Source organism: Aptenodytes forsteri, unplaced genomic scaffold (assembly GCF_000699145.1).
Source record: "Aptenodytes forsteri isolate BGI_AS27 unplaced genomic scaffold, ASM69914v1 Scaffold83, whole genome shotgun sequence".
NCBI lineage: Eukaryota > Metazoa > Chordata > Aves > Sphenisciformes > Spheniscidae > Aptenodytes > Aptenodytes forsteri.
In genome coordinates, this window is record NW_008795371.1 from 4,551,516 (window position 1) to 4,568,496 (window position 16,981).

Consider the following 16,981-nt stretch of genomic DNA (forward strand, 5'->3'; position numbering starts at 1 on the left):
AATGACTGTAGCAGTTAGAAAGGAGAGCCATCTCCTCAGCCTCTCACAGCAGACGTAAACCCTGAGCAGGGCAATGCTCACACATCGTGGATGTGTAGCTACCAGGATCCATTTGCACCTTTGGGAGAGCCCCGAGTTTCAGAGCCCTGTTTCCCTTCCTTGGCAGATGTAATGAGGATGAGAGTTAAAAAAATAATAAAAATGTGAGAGTAACCGTAAAAAAACCCACAACTGACATACCCTATGCATTTGTTTATGTGAATCCTTTACAGACAAATTAATTGCATGACATGCCAGCTTTCTGCAGTGACCGTATCATGGGAAGAGCTCATATCAACACAGCAGAGCATCACCGATCACCGAGATGCATGAAAATTGATATATTTTATTAAGTAAAAGTTGGTGTTTAATTTATGAGGGGTCACAATGTCACATTCCATAACAGTTTTATAAAGTCATTGATTTTTTAATATGAAACCCGACAAGAATTTTCTGTGATCAAATCTTTGCTGAGATGCAGGAAGACCTTGCGTCCTAATTACTGATTGCACGGTTTAGCAAAAGTGCAAGTTGGAAAGGATTTACCGTATATTAACTTTATCCAGAGATGCTTCAATGGCTGGAGAGCTTTTTGACCCTTCAGCAGTCCTCTGAAACCTCCTCACCTTGCTGCGGCCAGCAGCACCGTTCGCAGGACAAGGCGAGGCGATGCCCTGCCTGCCCCGGGCACGGCAGCGCGGTGATGCCGATTTACCCGGACTGTGCACAGGACGAGCTTTGGCAAGAGCTAATCCCACACTGCTGAGCAAAACCCTCCCCGCTTGCTCTGGAGCAGCCCAGCGGTGAAGGTTCGACTGCTGTATCTCCGGCACTGCCCCAGCAATGCAAGGAGACGGGATGTTGTTAAACCTGAAGACAAAACCCCGAATATTAAGCTGCCCGTGAGCGGCCAGGCCGTTCCACAGATGCTGGCAGTGCCGTTTGGCTCAGAGCGTGGGGCTGTATCTCTGTGCCCGCAGGGAAGCGGGAGCCTCCTCAGACAGCAGGGCCAGGCTTTTTTTTTTAATTTTAGATTTTAAAATAACTGTGGCTCCCTGACAGATATGACAAGTGTCAACAACAATGCCAAAACCCGACAGCAGCACTGTAAGAGAAGCGTCCCGGCACCTCTGGAGTTTGCTGCAACCAGTAAAACCAGAGATCATAGAATAGCTTGGGTTGGAAGGGACCTTTAAATGTCATCTAGTCCAACCCCCAGGATGCAGGACGGGAGCTGGGAAAACTTGGCACGAAGCGGAGAATGTGCACGATTTCTGAAAGGTTTTTTTATCGAGTCTATCATGACAAAATTAAGATCACTTTGCATCTCAAATGATGGCAGCAAATTTTAAGAAGCATTTCAACTATTAAAAAAAAATAAAAATACTCGACACAAACCTTCAACACCACTTATGCACTTCACTCTGTCTCGAACCTCTACGTTGTAGCCCTCGAAGGACATGAAGACCCCGTCGGGGTGGTAAGGTGCTCGCTGTGTGTATACTTTGGAGTAGCTATGAGAGAATTCAAACCTGTCATAACCATCGTACTGAGCAATTTTCCCATAAACCTCAAAGTATTTCTCTACCCAGCTGAACGGCAGGAAGACCTCGTTGCCTTCCCTCCTCCCTTTAACGGTGTGCTCATCATTGATCAGACAGTCAATCTCCTCGTACTTCAGCCCCGGGGCTTTGTTGCCATTGAAGCCTCCCGCGACGGGAGGAGCCTTCTGCTGCTCCTGGGGCGATGCCTCCTCGCTCTGCTGCCGGGCCAGGTCGCTCTCAGAGGCGGCGGCGGCGGCTCGGCGTTCGGGGCTGGCGAGGCTGCGGGGGAACGGGCCGGCTCTGTCGGAGGAGCATCGGTTCCAGAGCAGGACTGTCACCAGGGTGAAGAGGGCACAGATGATGATCAGAGTCTTGTAGTTGACCCGAGCTGCCAAGCAACGCATATTCACACCATACCTGCAAAACAGAGAGGGGAGAGCTTTTCAAGTGGCGGTGCTTAAAGCCGGAGCTGTTGGTTCTGCTAATTCGGAGCCCTGGTAGAGCCTGTCCGGTGGGAGCATCGTCAGACGCACACCATGATGGTGTTTGGTGGGAAGGGGACAGGTGGGGGCACCTAGAAGAGAATTCAGGTTTTTCCAGCTCTCCATAAGCAACGAGATCAAATGTACCAAGTCATGATTCACCTCCTGCCTGCGACAACACGTTGTTTCACCAAATGCAAAGGACGCAAAGAAAGAGCAGCGATCGCAGGGCAACTGCTTCTAAATGAAAAGCTTGATGTTAATGAGACGCTCAGCAACCACCGGGAATCAGCGAACAAACTCTCACCGGCCTTGGCGCACAGAAGGAAGAGAAATCCTCAGCAGAATATAACCGCCACCTACCCAGCACCATGGAAGAGGGATTTCCAACAAAACAGCCCTACAATCAAAACCTGAAGCCTAGAAATATCCGCAGTTCACACAGCTGAAATCACTGAGATATCTACATAAAAACAGATGGCTATTTTTGCCTTTTTTTTAAAAGCACAAACTATAAACACTTTCCGAGATGAAAACTCAGCATTCAAGGCTGCATCGATTCTTAACATTACCGCACCTCAAATGCACTTTTAAAACAATAACGTGTACAAAGAGGAGCAAGCGGGCTGGTAACGGAGGACTTTACAGCCAGAGCCCTGGCAGGGACGGTACCAGTGGCCCTGAGCCAGGAGCCTCCTGAAGAAGTGAAGGAGGAACTGGGAAAGTACGGGACTGCCCCCGGGGACAGGACCTCCACGGACGCGCTCGGGGGCTCACATGTCCCAATCCCCCAGGAGGAGGCAGAAAGTATGTAAACCCTCTCTCGGGATTTTCTTTTATTTTTTTTCTGCAAGATAAACCTCCTGCTGCATGAAGCGTGTTCCAACACCACTGTTACAGCCCTGGAAAGGAGCAAGGCTGAGCAGCATGGAAATAAATCCAGAAGCTGAATTGATCTAAGCACATTTGCTCAGAAGACCCTACTTTTGCTGAGGAATGAAGTCCTTCAAACAAATGACATGCGCATTTTTCAAATGCGCAGGAATATTTAAGATACACTTCATAAAATCCTTATTAAACAGAAGTTTAATTTCGCTTCCCTAGTAAGCCACAGTATCAGAGCCGCTGAGTTGAGTTTTAAATGCTTTGCTTAAATGCAGCCCCGTCTGACATCCTGGGGGCCGCTCGGCAGCTGAGCCAGGGGGCTCGTGCAGCCCCAGACGTGCCAGGATGGTCCAGCGGTGCCGGACCTGGCCAGCGGCGATTTCAACAAGGTCCTCCAGAGACAGCTGTAGATATTGCAGATGCTCTGCTGATATGCAGGAGTTAACCATACAGCAATTAAAAGGAGTTTCACCTCGAGTTCCATCCCCCCTTTTTAAATTGAAATAATCAATTATCTCTCACCAGTTTTATGCTTCCATACTGTAAGCACCATCTGGTCATTTAAAACTGGACTTTAAAAGGTAAGTGTCTTATTTTCTGAAAGCCCAGTTTACTACAAGCTTTTAGAGAACATAAATTTATATATAATTGTATTTTTATGGAAATGCTAGCATAAGAATAAATCCAATTTTCTGCATCAGCAGATAATTTTTAGTGATGATGCTTTCAGGATGACCTCAACAAATATGCTCTGCTCCTTTTACACAAAGGGATAATTCACTTTTAAATAGGGAACGACATTTCTGACACACTTCACCCCTACCTATAAAACTCAAAATTAATTAAGCCATCTGGATTACCAGGGGATGGGAAGAGAGGGAAGGGGAAACACCATCACCGCACTTTTTACATCCCTATTACCCCATGCCCATTACTCCATGGTTTTAAACAGACGCCATAGCTGCGAAAAGGTCCTGGCTATGCCATTATAGACAGCTTTTATTTTATTTGGGTTCTGCTGCCTTGGACAGTAGAGAATTAGGAGCAGCACAAAGCATTTCCTATGCTCGCCTTGCAGCTCCAGGGAAGAGCAGGAGATGCTGCAGGTCAGGTCCAGCCGCATCTGCGGCTTCCCGGCAACGCTGCTGGAATACTTAGTTTTTATGAACTATAAATGAACTGAAGGGGACTCAGAAAGAAAAGTGGAGTATTTTCAGAGAACCACCGCATTAAGTCACACCAGTCACCGAAAAAAAAATCTAGAAATATCAGTACAGGAGAGAGGCTTATTACATGTTAAATGGATAGATGGATTTTTATTCAACTGCAGAAAAAAAAATTCAGAATTTCAACAGTAGAAAGAGGTAATTTAAACCCACAAAGGGACTGTGTTAAATTGGTTTATTTCCTTGCTGCTTTTATGAAAAGGATTTCATCATACCATGCTTAAAAGATTTAAGGAGTACAACACGGGTAAGTAGTTTTAAGGTCTGAATAATATATCCACGAGACCCACGTTTGTTTTCTCCTCATTTTGCAGGATGACATACCTAGCCTCTCTAAGGCTACGCACCGAATCATCTCCCACCTAAATTTGAAGGCGCAGGCTGTTCATCATAAAAGTTGATCTTTATCCCTCAACTAATGCTGGAGCTACAGGTTTTAAAGGGCAAATACTTCTCAGAAGTCTGGCTAAAATTCCTTTAACTCCTATGCTGAATTACTACTGCGAGCTACAGAAATGGCTGCAGCAGAGCGATGCACTGCTGTTATTTACAGCTGGGACCGACACCCGCACTGGCCTACAGCAACAATGCAAATAATCTAGAAATTAATACTTGTTTAGTTTTACACTGTTTACGCTTACATAGTTGCTGTACAAATCATTATATAAATTCTAATTAAAATGCAATGAAATAGCATTTCTTAGAGAGTGAACAACTAGTTTCAACTGTATCCCAAAACAGGGATGCAATTAGAGAAACTCATTTTGCCAATTCTAGTGAGGTGCCAAGGCTTCTGAAACACTGTTTTTAATATAAAGAACAACTGGGTTAAATAAAAATAAAATCTTGCTACCACTGCTTTATTAATGATGCCTGGAAAAAGGACAAATCTTGGTATTCCATGCTGTTAATTAGGAATCCACAGTCCCAGTTGCGTATCTGAGAATGACAGATTCAGTTCTGGTACTCAGTTCTTACATAAAACCAAGTTATTTGCATTCTAAAAATATATATGTCTTTCTCTCTTAGGAAGTCCCTTGTAAGACAGGTTTTCTTGATCTGCAAAACTGTGTTGAATGTATTAAAAGTAAGAATTTCTCTGAAGTCCAGACTATTGTCAGGTTTCTGTGTACTCGAGGGGAAAGTGTGTGTGTGCGCGCGCGCGTGTACACACACACACACATTCTTTTTCAGTGAGCAATGACTTGACCATTTCCTTTTGATCAACACCAGCATCAGCCCAAACAGTAGTTCTCCAGTTCATCACTTCACTCCCTTCCAGGTGTGGGAATTAACTGGAGAACTACCATGATGTTTAGCATTTCTTTGGTTTTCCAAGAACCATTAAAATATAGCTATTTCAATAAACTGTTCTAGCTTCTTTAAGATATCTCAGTGGGAGTTACACAGGAGTGTTAATCTGAAAATGTTAAATTACAGCAGATGCTATATCACATCCTCCTCTGTTAGAGATAAATTTTCCATTGCAGCAAATCATGAGATTGATACAACACTTCCAGGCACAGACGTGTCCACTGAATCCTTCTGACTTTTCTGTAGTGCTATTTATATTCACACTACCTGCAGCTACCAAAGATCTTAAGCTAAACCTAATTTTAACTGAACATCAGAGCCTTTTCTTGAACCCATCTGACCACTGACATTTCATTAACTTCCATCCTTCAGCTTTATTTTTTAAAAGTTTATATTATCAACATTAAACTATCCTTTGGCATTATAAAATACTGCATTTTATACAGTCTAACAACGATTGTATTTACTGTCAAAAACCAGTAAGAGGACTTTTGCTTTTTGAAAATCCTGAGACAACAGAGCAAAATTTCAAGCACGGGAACGAAGATGCCTCTCCTCCACCATCACTGTGCTCTACATAAAATACCAAACATCCAGGAAACAGGACAGCCCTGGTATTAAGTCTGAACATCTCTGGAAGAAAAAAGGAAAAGCAAAAAAAAGAATAAAATCTAGAAACTAGGAGAACAGTAACTTCTCCAGCAAACCCTACAAAAAGGTGAAGCAAAGAAGCCGCAGTTCCTCGGAAAAGGAAGATCCCCGCTGCTTCTGGGTAACTTGTGAGGTTTTTATTGAAGGGCTTTTTCCTGAAAGATCAGCCATTCCCTATTTAAGCTGTTTTAGCAGGTCTCTGCTTGCATGTTGTCCTCCCAGCCCCAAAAAGCAGTGCTGCTCTTGGATCTTCCTCATTTGTAGCTTACTTCAGTGTGAGCAGGAATAGGTTTGATCCCCTGCGCTCCTTCACAAGCGCAGCGGAGATGGATGCATTTAAGACAAATTCATTTTCATATTGTATTTTCAAAACAGAGATAAAATAATTAACTTCCAATTCCTGTTACGTAGTTTGCCTTTTCATGGCCCTTCCACAAGAGCAAAATGCAATTTCTTTTCCTGCTGAAAGCTCATAAAACCAGCAACAGAATCGCTGGACATGCTTTGTGGGAGAACAGGGTGTGACGGGCAGGCGGAGAAGAGGATGGGCACCAAGTCCCAGGCAGAAACACTTGGCATAGAAACCATCCCGGTGCTTCACTCGTCATTGCTCAGCTTCAAAGCCCAGGATGAACACGGGAGGCTTCTCTCCTGGGTATCACCATCGATTTAGGCCATTTGTAAATCCAGCAGGCAATGCTGTGGTCATTTTGTGCACGGTTGTGTTTGTAAGCGATAAGCACAGGAAGACCTTGGGGTGTTTTCTAGGTGGGAAGATGCAGCTCCCCAGGCCAGGAAGCACTGTCTGTGCCTCCCGGGAGCGGGGAAAGGGAGGATGTACTCCAAAAAGCACTTCCACTTTCCCAGTGTTAATTGATGTGATGTGGTGAATTCATTTTAAACCACGTGGTGTAGAAGCAAGTAACCTGCAGCAATCCTCAGACTTACCAACCCAATCTTGTTTCAGAAAGTGAGATTTAGTTTTTGCAGAGGGGCGAGATTTCAGTGCTGCTGCTGCCCATCTGCCCACGAGAGCATTTTATCTCCAGCGCTTGCACCGAGGGTCTGGGCTTCCACAACCTAAATGTATTTCAAGTGGAACAGGAAAACTCTGCTGCGAGGAGGACCCCGAAGCAGTGGTATGGTCCTGCTGCCCAGGGCCCTTCTGAAAAAACACATCGTCAGGTGTTTTTCAAGTCTCACTGGCATTCAGAGTTAAAAAAGAAAGATTATTAAAACAGCGTCACTGGACACAATACTTCACATAAGGGCTGATGCATTTTACCCAGGCTAGAGGTGAGAATTATTTAAAGCTTTCTCACAGCTCCCAAAGGTCCCATCTGTGCAGGTTACCGGTGACACTGCGGTGACAGTGACAGAAGGATGAATGCAGACAGGAATACGGCTGCTGGCCACGTGCTTCTATTTATTTTTAACCATTATGCCCATTTCACCTGGGTGACACAGATACAAGCTGTGCTTTCAGATAAGCACACGATACAAGCTGCCGGTGGCTACTTCAGCGCTGTCATTTTTTTTTGCTCACACTGCATGGATCAGCTTTTAATAAACCAGATCAATGATTCTCCAACCAACAGAGATGACTCGCATTTAACTCGGATTAAAAGCCCCGGAGAATGCATCACGTGCAGCAAGAGCCCGACTTCCACGGTTCTGCAACCGCCCTACTCACACGAGCAAAGAGCACAAAGTGTTTTGAGCTGGTTAAAAATACTAGACGTCTTTCTGAACAAATAACTGAGTAAGGACTCAAGAAACCACATCACAAAGTACATTCCCCAAGAACACGTCGGTTGGCAGCAAGTTAAAGCATTTGCATTTAAAGTCTCTGCATTTAAACAATAATCAAAAGTATGTTGCCCGCTGAGACTCGGAGGTCTCCAAATAGTCTAACACACCAGCTCTGTGTCTGCTCGGTAGGAAGACAGACAGTATTTTTACTTAAGACCAGGGATTTCTGCTGAATAGCGATAAGCTACCTATTTACTTTGAAGCTTCTATGCCAGACTAAGCTATTTAGTACAGAGAAAAAAAACCCTGAACAGTGACTGCCAATCTGAGATACGTTAAATTCAGTATTTAAAGAAAAGATACACCATACAATTTAACAAAATAAAGCAACAGGACTAGAACTTCAATATATACCCAGACCTAAAAGTTATACTCAGTTACACACAAACCTCAGTCAGAATTTTTTCCCCATTTCCTGTTTATTACACAGCAAAATACTATTTAGGCTAGTCATTGCAATGTTATATAACAGAAAAAACAAAGAACTCAGGAATTGTTTTCAGTAACTGTGGAAAATTCTTTTTGATTATTGTAATGACATCAAAATTTCAGATCCTTTGCCAAAGCTTACTTATGCCTTGAAATGTGATACTTATGAATCATCTAACTTCCTGACAGCTCCGCATTTCCCAAACATGTTTTACCTGCGTCCTCAATCTGCTCGTGTTGGCTCCTTGGACTGACTTCCTATCATCTGCTTCGTTATGCATTTGCTTCCCCACTATGCATACAAACTAGCACTGTTCTGCAAAACACTGGACCTGCAGGTGTTACACATTGAGGAAAACCATTAAAAATATACTGGCAATACGTACAATTTATCAGAATGCTAACCTGGGCAAGCTGCTTTCAACAGACAAGCCTAGCTTCTAGTATTTTATTTATACTTGATTTGCACAGAGCCTATATTCAGTTAGTATTTTAATACTTAGTGCATTGTCAAGATTGCTTGTTTTTTCCTTAAGTGCTACAAAATTACAAGACTATACAAACAGAAACGAATGTATCTACCATAACAGAATCTAGATTACCAGCCTCTCCACTGGCTCCTTAGCACAGATTTACTATCTAATCCTCACTGCTTTCAGTGCTCCATCTGTGGATGATTAGACAGAGAGGATCTAAAATATAAAGTGAAGAAGCCGTATCCAGCAGCTTACCCTACAGTTTTCCAGTCCAATTAGAGCCTAATACAGTTTTATTTGTATCAATGTATCTATTATTAAGCATCAAAGTCTGTGGCTATATAATAGTTAATTCAAAAAGTCAAAGTCCTTTTCTAAGAATACTGATGTTATCATTTCTTATTAGAAACTGAGATTTACATCTAATTCCAGCATGGGGCGCAATCAGTGCTGCTATCCATGCAGCTACACAATTTGCAAGGTTTTCAAAGAGGTTTAGCTGCTGCCTTGACACACTGTAGGGAGTGACTGCACCCCGCCCTCGCCCCACTCCCCCGCGGGACAGCCATCTTCTCCTGCCCGCTGGATAGACATACGTTTCTCTGCACGCAAGACAGTTAACACATGTTACAGCAAACTACTTCCCCACGCAAGAGCAGGATTTTAGTGACTCATAAGCCTTTGACTGTCATGCAATCAGGAATGTTTTATGATCTAAAATTGGAAAAAAAAAATTGTAAAATTGGAGAAAACTTGCACACTTCATTGCAATGAAGTGGACAAGTTGCTTCAAGACTCGACAAGGCCCTGGATAACCTAGTCTAAGCCCTGCTTTCGACAGGAGGTGGGGCTAGATGATCTCCAGACGTCCCCTGCAACCTCGACTTTTCTGAGAATCCACAATAAGACTCACAGCTCTAAGAAGGTGCGTCGACATAGTCAATAGAAAACACAAGATCTGTTTACGTTGGTCCTACAAAGCAAACACTGGTCTTCTTTCTCAATTCCTGCATATGCTGCACGCTTTGAAAAGCATTCATCAGCCCGCATTAATTTTAAAAAAATTCTAGTATAGCTCAAAGAGTAATTGTAGTCTAAACTAGATAGAAAAAAATATTTTTTTCTAAGATGCTAGAAGGGTGTTCCCTTGGCCTGCATTGCACTATGGTTTATCTGTATTTCTTTGCACAACTGCTCAGCCCGTATGCATTTGGACCAGCTGGCCAGTCCCAGCCACTGCAAAGGCTCTCAGGCACCAAAGAGACTATCAAGGTGCCTTTGTTTGTCTAGTAAAGCTAGTACAGAATATCACCACAAAACTTTGAAGATGAAGTTACTTGTATATCATACTTTTATGCCACATCAGGAAAACCAGTTAGCAGGGGCTGCTGCTGTAATTATGAGCCCATTTATTGTACAGCCTAATAAATCTACTTGCTTTCCAGATGGATTAAGCTATTAAACCCCTCACTAATGGCACAAACAACTCCAAAATCTAGCTGCTGCTTACAGAGGCATTACACTGCCTCTTTCCAAGCTATCAAGTACTATATTGTTACTACACAGGTTAATGAAGCAAAAGATGAAACCATTTCATCAGTCTCCCTTACGTTTAGCCTTAGAAAGCAATGCCCAAGCAAGTCTCAAGACAGCAGCACTAAGGGCTGTAACAAGAGTCTCAGGAGGAGCCTCACAATATTTTTTTCAGGGAGCTGGGCTCTGTCTTCAGGCAGGAACAGAGAGCCCGTCACATCGCTGGTTTTACAGCACCCCAGTCCCTTTCCGTAGCAGTACTCTGGACAGCACTAGCTACGGCCGTGACTGGCCTCTCCTGGATGCCGCTGCTACCACATTCAGCTCAAATTGCTTTTCAATTAGCTATACCTTTCTGAAGACTATCCGGACCGCTGAGGAAACGCCAGCTGGGAGGGGAAGCAGGGCAGCATATGCAGCCATTGTCTCAGGCTTCTGCGGGGATCGGGTCGGGGGCTGAGGAGCTCCCGCCGAACAAGCCCAGAGACCCGGGTGAGGTTTAGCAACTTCCAGCAGTAACTGAACTGTCGGTTCTGCTTTACAGAGATCCTGGGACCTACGGGGAAAAATAACTGCAACTGCCAACTGTGTTTAACTTACAGGAGCTGGCACAGGTATGTGCCCTGCTGGCACTGCCAGGCACAGGCGTTAGAGCTGCTAGTTTTTCTGCTCAGCAACACATTATTGCCTTCCTAGAACAATGTAAAATACGTCATTCCAACTATTTGTCTTCATAAAGTAAAAACACAACAACAAACCAAACAGGGAGTGGACTGTCAGGAAAGGTCTCACTGTGGGTTAATCATTCAGAGGAAGCAAAAACCATCTAAATAAGGCAACTGCAGGCAGCATTTGCTACTTTGTGGACACAGACACATCATCTACTCCATCCCACGGTGCAGCCTGCCTGGCAAGAACAAGCAATTGGATTGCTTTGTTCCTCTGGATCATTAGTAACTTCCTCATAATGAGGCATCTGATCACAGGCCTGAAGAAAAAGCAGACTTCACATCAAGAAAGTAAGAGCGAGCACACGTCCTTCCTCACTCCTCACTCTCCCTAAGCTCCCGTCTCCCCCTCCCACAGTAGCTGGTGGGCCCCCGGGAGCTGGGCACCCAGGGGTGATGCTTCAGTCCCCCCATCCAAGAAGGGTAACACAGTGGCACCAGGGAGGACAGTGAGCCAGCTCGCACACGAAGCATTCAAACTACTCGAATCCTCAGCTGCAACGAGTACAAGTAATCTGAAAGGTTCGTAAGAGTGTAATTTGACCAATTATTTACATTAATTAGCCACATGTTTTTACCTAAGTGAAATACCTTGATTAACACCATTTTTGTCCTTAAAAACAGCCTCCATGGTATCTCCATTACCAGCTTCTCCAGTCCCGCAGTCTCCATACAGGTCACATTTAATCATCAGCACTGGCAACTATTACATTATCGTGTCAGCTCCTATTTGTTACTGACTTATTAAAAAAGAGAAGCATTTTATACTGATGACGGAGAGCGGCAAAATTGTAAATGAATATAAATCCCCATCCCCACTCTGCTCTGGCAGCAGTTCTCTTGCATACGAGTGTTATGGAAGCGTGCGTACCTGCTCTCGCTGAACAGCACTATGGTTTTCACTGCAACTATTTGCCTTTCCCAAAATATAAGCATTTGAGCTCAGAAGTTATTTTTGTCCAAAAGTTACTTTAACTGCTTATTGGAATGAGTGTGATACAGAATGTTTAACAGCTACAATTACAGCTGTGATCCTCACAACACATCATATCCCCAAACACCCACGTACCAGCTCTGTTACGCAAAATAATTGTGAAAATGTGCTAACATATAAAGAACACACATGTTTTTGGCAGCACTATCTCTAATGGATTGATATGCTGATTTATATCCTAAGACAACTTTGCTGACGGAAAGCCTGCGGTACCTGCCAGCTGGTTAAATCATTATAACCTTTTTCTTAAAGGTGGGAAGTTATTTTACATTTAAGCCACAGTCAAGGAATAGTCAAATTATAAGGAAAAGAAAGATAACACATTTAAACAGTAACATAGCACACGCTTTCTAAGTAGATGGATAATGTTCAGCCCGGTATGGAACTGAAGGCGCAGGTGTCCCAGTGTACGTGCCATGGGGGACAGAGGGGACAGGAGCGCCCAGCTGAAGTCTCTGCCACTCCAGCCGCACAGCTGTCTGGAAACTCATTACTCAGATCTGAGCTTTCTGCTGGAGGCCAGCACGTAAAGCCAAATTCCTTTAATGCAAGGACTGGTCCAGTACAGCGGCAGTAATTTAAATTTTGATCATGCCACTAGAGAGGAGATAAGCCTCATAACTCATGGTCTATTTAGCCGTAACAAGTCAGAACATATCCACTTTGGAAATCCCTTTCTGCAGCTCAACATTATGCACGTACATCTTTAAGGTTGGCAAGACAAAAAAAAGCAGAGTTTTCCCCTCCTGCTTCCCTTTTCATGGCATAGTGAACAGCTATCAACCTTACACACCTGGAGTAAAGTTTGGAGGGTCTTTTAGAGGAAAAAAAAACCCTGCTTTTCAAGCCACAGATACAGGATTTATAAATCATACAAAAAAAGTCAGTGTTTGAGGTGCACAGACCACAACAACGCGGGACAAAGCATCTAGCCATGCATCATGAGGTTATGTACCTTAGCATGTCTATGGCTTATAGCAACAGAACTTAAATAACAGCATCAACCCTGTGCTTAACAAAGCAGCTTTAACAAAACAAAAGAGCCATGTCTCCTTTTACCCAGCCTGATATTATTGCCTGCTTCAGGACAAGTTTTGCATGTCACACATGGCTACCCCGATCCAGTTGCGGGAAGTCATCTGGGTCTCTTACTGCTTGCCTGTGTCTGTTGAAAACATACATTGGATGAACTAAAATGCAAAGCCTGAAGCTTGGTTTCCCTCATTTTTGAAAAGAGAGGGCAACATCAAAAAAACCCCTCTCTGCCAGACCCGAGGAGCTGCTTGGCTGCTGGTGCAGAGCATCGCTTCTGCCGATTTCACAAGCGGATGTGTTTTCCCTGGAAATTAATGGAAAGTGAACATGTAACCTAGGATCAAAATGAGATTTTTCACTATCACTTTACATTTTACTGGCTTATCAGAAATGCTTGAAAGTTGCCTCCTGCAGTTATGTGCACATTAGCAACTACATTCTGCAACTAAATTCTTTCACCAAATGACATGACACCGTCACCCAGGCATGACACCGAGCCAGCTCGCAGTTGAGCTCTCTGTCTCCTTTGCTTTCCTCATGAATTGGGAAATAATGGCTGTAAGTATTGAGCAGCCAAAGCAGCATGAGCTTCCTTCATTCTGAAAAAATGTGTTTATCTGTTTTGCTCTTAGCATATGCTCTGGGAGACCTTTTACATGAACAGAAAAGGAAAATCTTTTACCCCGGTGCCAACAAAGACAGCACAGCTCAGTGACCCTGACAGCATTAGACCTGTTGACTCTTCTCACTGCCCAGAAAGCCCCAAGTTCGCTTTGTGCTTTTCATTTCTTCCCTACCAGGTTCCCTCTAGGAGTTTCCACTAAGAAATCCTGATTATTTGGAACATCATAGTTTTCTTCCTACCATTAAGCAGCCTGATACGCAACGTGCATTTTAGTGGGAAAGATGAAGCGGTGTTTTCTTTCCTGACAGGGTTTCGCGGACAGAGATGCAGGCACTTCTGCTGCCAACTCATTACAACGCCGACAAGAATTCAATACAAAGTGTGCTCCAAATTACAACTTGGACAGCTGGCAAGTATTTGGCGTGCCTGCTCGCATGCAGCCTTCAAATAAAAATAGAAGAACCCTCCTAGTCTGAACACTGCCACCATTTAAAAGGCGCAGGCACGAGACTTTGGAGAGTACGCACACCTCGCCCTAAAAATCACACACAGTTCCTATCAAGCAGATGAACTTTGAAGATATGGTACATCATCTTCACAAGAGCATGTTTTTGTTTGGCAATCACTAGCCAGCTTCATGTAATTTCTGCAGTTAATCATGACTTATCTTCCAGGAAGCGATGGATACACGTGCCAGCGCCGCAAGAGCCACTGTCACAGCAGTAAATGCATTAGCAGTTCCCTCATGCTCTGCTTCTAAGTGCTCCCCTGAAAGCTCAAGTCTCTGGAAAGCCCCAAACCCCCCAAGTTTTGGTTCACTGATGTTTACAGTTTCTTACTGGCATAAACCATTCACAACTGTACTCTTACATTTTTCTGAAGGTACAGTTTCATTGGCTTTTTCTTTCACTATGCAAAAAGCAGAGGTTAAGGAAGTAACATTGCTTACAGCAGAGAAATAAATAAAAACTGTTTTAAGTTAGAGGAACTGGCTAAAAATGCCTCATTTTTCTAGCTTAGCAAACCCTGGCACTCTGTACAGATGGTTCTCTGGGAAGGAGTTACTGATGGTAGTTACTCAACTGCAGAATTAAAGGTTTCAAAGAAATTTTGCGGCTTCAACTAAATATTTCTAAAGAGAATGACCTGGGCAACAATAAGCAACGTCACTTAAAAACTTTATTAAAGGGATTTTGCCAGGAAGTTTTGAAGCTTTGATTATAATTGCTTTCATGGGTATTTTCTCATAGTGTTCACTTAGAAGAAAACACTGAAAATACTTTTCCTCAAAGTACATCATGTAATGTATTAGTAGTGGCTGAACCTCAGTATTGGTAAACACAAGCTAAGCAGCAACATAAAGCATAAAGTTTTCCATACATGCTGGTTTGAACAACGAATAGGGAGGGCAGAGACCTCAGTGACGGCCACCTCCAGGTTCCACAGCCTGGCTTAGACACATCCTGGCTGCGTAAGCCCACGCGGACAGGCACCAGGAACATCTGATGCTGAAATAAAGCAGTGCCTGTGCACGGCCCCGCTTCTGAACTACCGCTTTCTAAGGATCCGTACATGAAAATATACGCACCAGGTAGCCAGGGACCAAGCTGTAGATAACGGGGAACAGGGTCAAGGCAGAAGAGCAAACACCCAGCAGCGGGGTCTCCGATCCACGAAACATCTATTTCTGGGGAGAGGTGCTGTGTTTCCTTCTCCTAATCCTTCAAATCAAGCTCTGTCTGGCACTTCATTCTCCAAATAACAGTCTGTCCCAGCAGAGTTTATGTTTAGACTCTGGCATTAACCCTGACAAATGTGTTTGGAAACCTTCTGGTTCTAGATTTTTTCGTATTCAGCACGCCAGAGATTACTCAGAGGCAGCAGTGCTGGGTACTGGGGAGACCAAGATAACATACAAATCCTGGTTTTATTGAAGTTCACCACAAAGGCTGAGCTAGCTTTTACATAAGGCACAACAGTAACTTGAATTCCATTTTTTAGAATACAGCCCATGAATGCATATAGGCATGTAATAAGGCATAAGATAGAGATATCCTTTTATTTTACCTTTTATCATCCTACTTTTCAGCTCCTTAGAAGAGTTGATGAAAAAGGAGAGCAGAATAAAATTAGAAGTGATGTAAAAACATGCTGAAAGCTACCTGACAGTAAACTGCTTTGGCCGTGAATTATTCTGTATAGCTATGACAGTGAATTATTTATTTTTAAGTACAGGAGATGATTACTATTAAACACCCAATAGACAAAAAAAAAAATTACCAGTGAAAGGAAATGTCATAACGACTGCTGAGAAGAGATAAAGCGTTTTCAGAGAAGATTTCTCTCTTCAGGAGGAGACACAGGTCAGCAAAGTGCAAAGAACTGTTGCACAGGGAGAGATGGAATATTTTTGTCCATGGCTCCTGTGTTCTGCTGATTTTCGAGATTCCTTCGGTTCTTCACTTCCAACAAAACTGGGATGCATACCTACAATTATTATAGACTTGTATGTCCGAAACAGAACCTAACACAGGCTTGGCAGGATTTGTAGCTTTAAAATTCTAGCAAACAAAATATAATTTGAAGTTGATCAGTCAAGACAGCTTTTCTTTGTAAGAAACAGAATTGTAAAATCTTCAGACTTCTTATTCAGGGGGACCACAGCCACAATGCAGGATCAGAGATCAAACGCAGGGACCCGGCTGGGGGATACCATGTGCCTATCTATTCTCCAGCTCTGTTTGGGAAGGCCACAACTAAGTTTAAATAGTTTTGCCAGTTGGAGCAAACAACAGACTTCATTCTTAAAGACAGCAGGAAATACCAGACATAAAAATTCTACTGTAGTGCCAAATTCTTCATTTTTGTGACTTTTTTATGCCTATCCCTGCTTGAAAAATAAATTCACATTTTACAAGCATTCTACCCCAGTATTTTTAGTGTCAGAATCTCAGTTCTTCTAGTATTTGTAGACAGGAGTATTTTATCCATTATTTTAACCTACACTTTTTAAATCAAACACAAACAAGCCTAAGAAGCAATCCCATCTCACCAGGAACAAGTCCCAGTGGTGTGTGTTATTTGACCAAGAGCAGCAACACTGAGTTGCATCAGATTAACACGCAGCATTTTCACAGGCAAGGCAAGGACAGACGCTGTGCACGAGTGGCTGCTCCACCCGGGGGGGGGAGAAGGGGCCAGGGGAGCA

The 16,981-nt window shown here is 43.5% G+C and overlaps 1 protein-coding gene across 1 annotated transcript in view; it reads right to left on the minus strand.

The window, feature by feature from the left end:
- The window catches only part of GLCE (glucuronic acid epimerase), a 39,286-nt gene that overhangs the window by 9,139 nt on the left and 13,166 nt on the right, over positions 1-16,981 (minus strand). The window contains exon 2 of the mRNA XM_009280404.2: positions 1,438-2,000. Within this exon, the coding sequence (XP_009278679.1) occupies positions 1,438-1,987 (550 nt within the window). The 5' untranslated portion in view covers positions 1,988-2,000. The remainder of the gene's footprint in view (positions 1-1,437; positions 2,001-16,981) is intronic.